The sequence below is a fragment of the Gossypium hirsutum genome, chromosome A04, assembly GCF_007990345.1.
Source record: "Gossypium hirsutum isolate 1008001.06 chromosome A04, Gossypium_hirsutum_v2.1, whole genome shotgun sequence".
In the NCBI taxonomy this organism is placed as follows: Eukaryota; Viridiplantae; Streptophyta; class Magnoliopsida; order Malvales; family Malvaceae; genus Gossypium; species Gossypium hirsutum.
Window position 1 is genome coordinate 63,051,166 of NC_053427.1, and position 6,874 is coordinate 63,058,039.

The 6,874-nt window shown below is 35.6% G+C and overlaps 1 protein-coding gene across 1 annotated transcript; it reads right to left on the reverse strand.

The window, feature by feature from the left end:
- Positions 1-3,019: 3,019 nt before the first annotated feature.
- LOC107931526 (protein PELOTA 1) lies at positions 3,020-4,036 on the reverse strand. Its single transcript, XM_016863434.1, has 2 exons — positions 3,458-4,036; positions 3,020-3,391 (listed from the first exon to the last, which is right to left on the reverse strand). The coding sequence occupies exons 1-2, from the start codon at positions 4,034-4,036 to the stop codon at positions 3,020-3,022; spliced, it is 951 nt and encodes a 316-aa protein (XP_016718923.1).
- Between the last annotated feature and the right edge of the window lie 2,838 nt (positions 4,037-6,874).

Below are 6,874 nucleotides of genomic sequence, written 5' to 3' on the forward strand. Positions count from 1 at the left end.
GTAAACTATTAATATGACTAATTACATGTGTTATGAATGCATGATATTTGGTTATAATGATGCCATGAAAATCCATGAAATATGTCAATAATAATGATATGATAATAAATGTCCCGGTTAAAGTAAAAAGGGAAATTCGATGGATAAACCATGGCTTACATGACTTGAGATCCTGCATGTGTTGCAGAAAAAGGATTAGCCTGGACGGGTAATCTGTTGATCTCAAATATAGAAAGGATCTAGCCCGGACGGGTGTTCCTTAAATGATCGAGCCTCCATAAGAATATGTGTGCATTGTGGATTTAGCCCGGACAGGTAATCCAATTAGGGTCTGAATTTAGCCTAGACTGGTAATTCAGACCCGAGCTCATTAAAGGTGTTTGTCACTATAAGGGATTTTCTTAGACTGGTAATCCCGACATCACTCTACGAGTTTACATTGCGGGGGATTTAGCCTAGACTGGTAATCCCACCGTAAGATGTAAGGTTCGCAGGAGTGCATACGTGAGATGATCGCTCTTATGACTTGACGGTAAATGGAAAACCCATCGAGATTTCTGAGAAACTCAACGGGATTAACATGAGATATAAAAATGAAAGTGTTGAATGATTAGCTCATCTAAGACAAATTACATGGTGTATTGTTATGGGATTAACTTGTTGATTTAGTGCATGTGATAGGGAAACTATTTCATGCTTGTTGGTTTTATTGCCTAATATGGATGAATGCTAATTAATTGGTAAGTTTACTTTCCAGTTATTCGGGCTTACTAAGCATGTAAATGCTTACCCCTCTCTTTTCCCTGTCTTACAGAGCTCGAGGACTCGTAGAGGTTGGAAGACGGTTGGAGAATCAACACACTATCATCTTGTCTAGCTTTGGTATATAGATACTTTATTTTGTTCAATGGCATGTATAAGGCTTTTGTTATTTTGTTATATGTGTCATTTGATTAGCCAATATGAAAGCTTATAAAAGTATACATATTCACTTGTACATGGCCATGGGAATTGGCTCATTTTGGTGTAGGTTATGACCTACCAAATTGTGCATGTTTATGTTCCAATGTTTTTGTGATGATTAAATGAGGTGTGTTACAATTAGTCATATGTAATATGACCAAATCACATGGGGTGGTTAGGCCACAATTTGGCAATGAGTTAAGATAATGAGCCAAGCTTAATTGAGTTACAAGTCATAGAAATCCTTAATATAAAGGGGATAACCTAGCATGTATAAAATCGATGAGATGAGATTTACATGCAATGAGGTATGTTAAGGTCATTTAAGAGTATAATTAGACCATGTTATTGAAAATTATAAGTGGGTATGAATATTAAAGGGTGACCAAAGCCTTGGGAAATAGCCGAGCAAGGTCCACACAGGTAGACACACGGGCGAGTGCCTAAGCTGTGTGTGACACACGGTTAGCCCCATGGGCGTGTAGTCCATCCGTATGTCCCCTGCACCTAAAATTTTTAAGTCAGAATGCATGGTAGTAAACACACGGGTAGAGGCACGGCTGTGTGTCTCAACCGTATAGAGGGCACGGCCTAGCACACGGGCGTGTGTCTTGGCCGTGTGGCCCTAAATGCAAGCTGACATCATAAAAAGAATGCTCCAGTTTTTAGACACAGGCGACCACACGGGCATGTCTAGGCTATGTAAAGGACACGGGCGTGTGCTTGGTCGTGTGAAAACCCCTGTAAGTTCAAAATGAGAAATAAATTCAATAAATTCCACACGGGTAGGGGACACGGGCATGTCCCAAAGCACACGGGTGTGCATTGCCTCCACACGGACGTGTGAGGCTTAACCTAGAAAATTTTCGAAGAACTTTCTTAAGTTCTCGGTTTAATCCTAGACTGTTCTTAATGTATGTTTAGGGTCTCGTAGGCCCATAATAGGGACACTAAGATGTTGTCTGATTGGTTTTAATTTTGGAACGAAATTTTATAACCCATATTTTTCGAACATGTCCGAGTATGTGTCTAATAATGCCTCGTGCCTGGTCCCAGTCTCGGGAATGGGTAAGGGGTGTTACACTGGGACATGGCCATGTGTCCTTAGTTCGAAGGTTACACAGCCTGAGACACGGGCGTGTGTCTTAGCCGTGTGAGGCACGCGGTCTGGCCATACGGCCATGTGACCCCTATTTCGCAAATTTTGTAACTTTTTCCTAAACTTTCCAAATTGTTTCAAATTAGTCTCAATTTGCTTCTAAGCTATTTTTAAGGCCTCGAGGGCTCAATTTAGGGACAATATGTATGTATATGATTGGTTTATGATTTGATTATGTTATTGAATCATATTAAGTTTAAATGTTGTCGATTGTACGATAATGCTCCATAACCCTAATCCAAGACGGATACAGGTTAAGGGTGTTATAGTGATGACTTTGTTTTAGGCAGTATGGCGGTTTGAAAAGTGATTTTTTTTGTTAGGTAAATTTGGCCCTTTGTTGGCCAGCACCACTTTCCCCAAAAAGTATTTTTTTAATTAGATACAGGGGTGTCAGCCATCAGTGTGCCAGCACCCAAAAAAACTTTTTTTGAAAAAAATACGTCGTGCTGGCCATCTAGTGTCTAAACCCTAAAAATTATTTTTTAATAGAAAAAAATGGTGTTGGCCATCTATTTCTCATAACCCAATTTTACTATTTATTTCAGTTTATTTTAGTAAATATTTTTGAATCAAGATCATTTTTGTAAATATCAATTTTTTTAAAATTAAATTGATAAAGAGGAAAGTCACATCTGTTCTTACAATCCTAACTATAAGCTTTTAAAAAAAAACTATAGATATCGTATATATGAATAAAATACATATTTTTCTCTTTCTTTTTAAAAAAAAAAAACTAATTTCTCGTGTCAAAAGAAACCTAATTTGATAAAGTGTCGTGACAATTAGAAGAAGAAAAAAAAGAAAAAAAAATAAAGGTCATCAATATTAGGAATAGGAAATCTTAGAATTGCTGCAATACCAGTAAGCTTGGCCAATTGTTCTCCAGAAACATGCTTAGAGGAGAAAACAATGGCTTTCCCTCCCGGCTTTCTTCACCGATTTGGCCAACTCCGTATACTTTCTCCTCAACGCAATATCTTTACTCTTAACCAAATCATCAATAATCAAAAGGGTCTCAATTGCCATCATCTCTTTTGCAATCTCCACACTCTTTGGTCCATAACAAGCACGATCCGAATCCAGCAATAGCAAGTCCGAGAACTCTTTGTAAACCCTGATTTCCATCCCAGCTTTTGTTCTTATGATCAACCCCATCACGTCTTGGTCACTGAATAACTCTTTCAAACTGCTCTTGTTCCCTATGTTCACCATCATGAACCGCGATTTGTTGTCCTCGATCGACTTCATCTTCAATCTATGCGCCTCCTGAAATAAATACCCTCGAAACTCTTGTTTGATAGACCCAGGGCTTCCTATCACCACGCATCAAACCCCATTATCGAAATTCACATGCTTCACGAATGCCTGAAAAACCTTTTCGTAAAACTTGTTCGACGCGGCTTTACTGTCGGTTTTCGAAGCCTCGATTTTCGCACAAAGGGTAGTTTTATGTCCGACCAGAAACACTTGGCCCGATTCTTGTTGAAAGATTATCACCGCAAGGTCCGCCGTGGATGCTTTTTCGCTTTCGTGCAAAGTATTGATAACATCAGAACTCCAAACTTCCTTGGTGAGATCAAACTCCTTGTGTCTCTCAATCTCCAGAGTGTGGTACGAACCGGAAGGCATTAGCTTATTAGAGATCAGAGTCCTCCCACGGACGCGCAATATCGGCGAGTCTTTCTCGTAAGAAACGTCGGTGACTTTGATTTGGAGTCTGATTTTGACCCTAGGTGCAGGTTTCTTTCGATTTAAGTTATCAGATGAAACAACTCTCCTGGTGGTGTCGGCGACGAAGGTATCGCCTTTGGCGATGATGTTGTAGGCAATCCATAGATCATCTTGCTCATCCACGATGATTTTCAGAGATCCAGGCGGGTTAAGTGCAAAGTCTTGTTGAACAATCTTCATGTTGCTTGCTTTTCGTTTTCCTTTAGATTTGTATATTTGGTTAACACGTCGTGTTCGTTGTGTCTATATATAATATTTTTTCAGCGGTGAATAGAGTAGTATAAGGATTCTAAAAGTTTAATATAATTGATGTTTCTTTTATAATAGTTTGTAACCATTAGAAATTTAGAATTATATTTTTTTAAACAGTAAATATACTATATATTAAAACCCCTCAGAGTTGTAAATTAAATTTAGAATTATATTTTAAATTTTGTAGTAAATTCTCAAATCCTCGTACCATTCAATTAATTTAATTAAATAAATTATTCAAAAAAATATTCAAAAATTCATTCAGTCGATTCACTAATAATTAATTTAAAACCTAAAATAAATAAGATATTTTAAATTTGATAGTAAACTAGTTTTCATACCCAATGCATAAGTTTATATTGTGTATTAATTAAAATATGTTATATTTCTTATTTAAAATATGTAGTAATTATTTAAATGTTTAATTAGGGCATGAAATCTATAAATACAACCGTGGGAAATTTTTCTAAAAAAAAATTAAAATTTAATTTAATTTAAATAATACTCATATGAAAAATGAATTAACATCAAATCAATAATTTATTTTAAACTCTGTAATTCAAAATTTTAATTTTCAACCTGTAAATTGAAGTCTAACATGAAGATGATTTATGAAATATTTAAAATTTAAGAAAAGAATTAATTTATAACTAATTTTTTGTCTATATGATGCACAGATTGAATTATTAAAAATTTATATAAGTTTTATAACCTTTCATAAATATTATTATTGAAAAAGTAAAAATAATATAAATATTAAATTTTTTATAATGATGACAGTTTAAATTATAGTTAAGACAAAAAAAAACTTTAATAAATAAAATAAAATTAATGATTTGATATTATCCTCAATTATGATTTCAGTTTTACTCTTAAAAAAGAGTTAAAAAGAAAAGATTAAAAGAAAAAATATGTAAATTAAATTATTAAAAAATTATATAATGAAAAGACGTATGAAAAAAAGAAAAAAGATACCCTCGTTCAAAAAGAAAATGAAATACACAATTGCTAACTAAATTAATAAATTAATCTGTATGATTTCAATAATATTTTTTTAGATCTTTTCTCATTTATCTATTAAAGAAAGAAATATTATATATGTAACACCCCTTACCCGTATCCGACGCTGGGATAGGGTTCGAGGCATTATCGGACTTAAACATAAACAAACGTACAAAATCGGGCCATCAAATCTCGTCCAAATTAAAACTTTTCATTCACATGCATAATGTCCCTTATACGGGCCTACAGGGCCCAAAACATACATTAGGGATGAATCGGGACTAAACCGGGAAATTCCGGAACTCTTACGACACTTAGAAAATTTTTCCTGATTTGGAGGGTCACACGCTCGTGTAGATAGGCCGTGTGGTCTCACACGCCCGTGTGGCTTAGGACACGCCTATGTCCCTTGACTATGAAGCTCTCTGTTTATGACGTCATCACCAAATTAGAGGCACACGGCCAAGGCACACGCCCGTGTCCTTAGGCTGTGTGGCAAATTAAATTCCAAAATTTAAGTGCAGACTTCACATGGCCAGGGCACACGCCCATGTCCTATTGCCGTGTCCTCCACACGGCTGAGACACACGACCGTGTCTCTGCCCGTGTGTTTACTACTAGGCATTTTGCTTTACATTAATTAGGGAGCAAGGAACACACGGCCGAACCATACGCTCATGGGGCAGAGCCCGTGTGTCTACCCGTGTGGATAATTATTAAGGCTATTTTCTAAGCCAATTTCCACCCTTAATTGCACATACACAAACATGACTTCAATGGCACTTAGCAGGGCATAATTGAGCACTTAAACATACACAAACAAGGCATGATCATGATCATTTCATCTTTACTTACACATGTATAAGACTTCATACTTTGTCAAGCCAAATTTATAATTTTACATGTACTTAGAGTGGTAAATTACTCCTATTCGACATCATCAAGTCTTAATTGTCATCATGCATTTCATTCACAATTCCGTCACACACACAACAATCAACCACATTACAATTTCATAGACACATGCATGTATAAACAATTAGGTTTACCACCCAAAAATCAATATGAGCCACATCTCATGACCTTATACAAATTGGACCACAAGCCATTCTAGGCCAACTCATTTGGCCATATTTACAATGACATAATTACTCAAAAGAAAAAGTCCCTATACATGCCATAGATTCAAACTACTTGAATTCATCAATACCCGTAGTGATAGCTTGAGAGTGTGATGGCCTCTCCGGTGATCTCCAACCCGAGCTTGCTAAATTAACCTATAAAAGATGGGAAAGTAAGGGGAGTAAACTTTAGAGCTTAGTAAGTTCATATGCAAATAATAAACAATTATTAATATTCATTTAATTTACACATCCTTAAGAACATTATTAATACAAATTGTACTAATTCTCAGGATTACCACTTACTCGTTCATAATGCTTACTCTTTTATCTTATAAATACCATTTACATGCTTTGGCATTAGCCTAACCACCATAGTCTTTCCAATATAACTTATCACATTATTAAACAAGATATCCCCATCCTCCTAATCACATGCACATCATTTATGAGTAATCATAATTTCAACATATAGTTCAACCACCTTTCACTTGTCTAAGCTCGTATCTTACTATATTCTCATAATGGCTTTGGTCGGTAATTATGCCCGTTTTTCTTTTTGAAATACAATTTAAATAAATGAACCGTAAAATATCACAAATCAATTAGGCTCCTACGCCTATAAAATAATCATTATCAAATC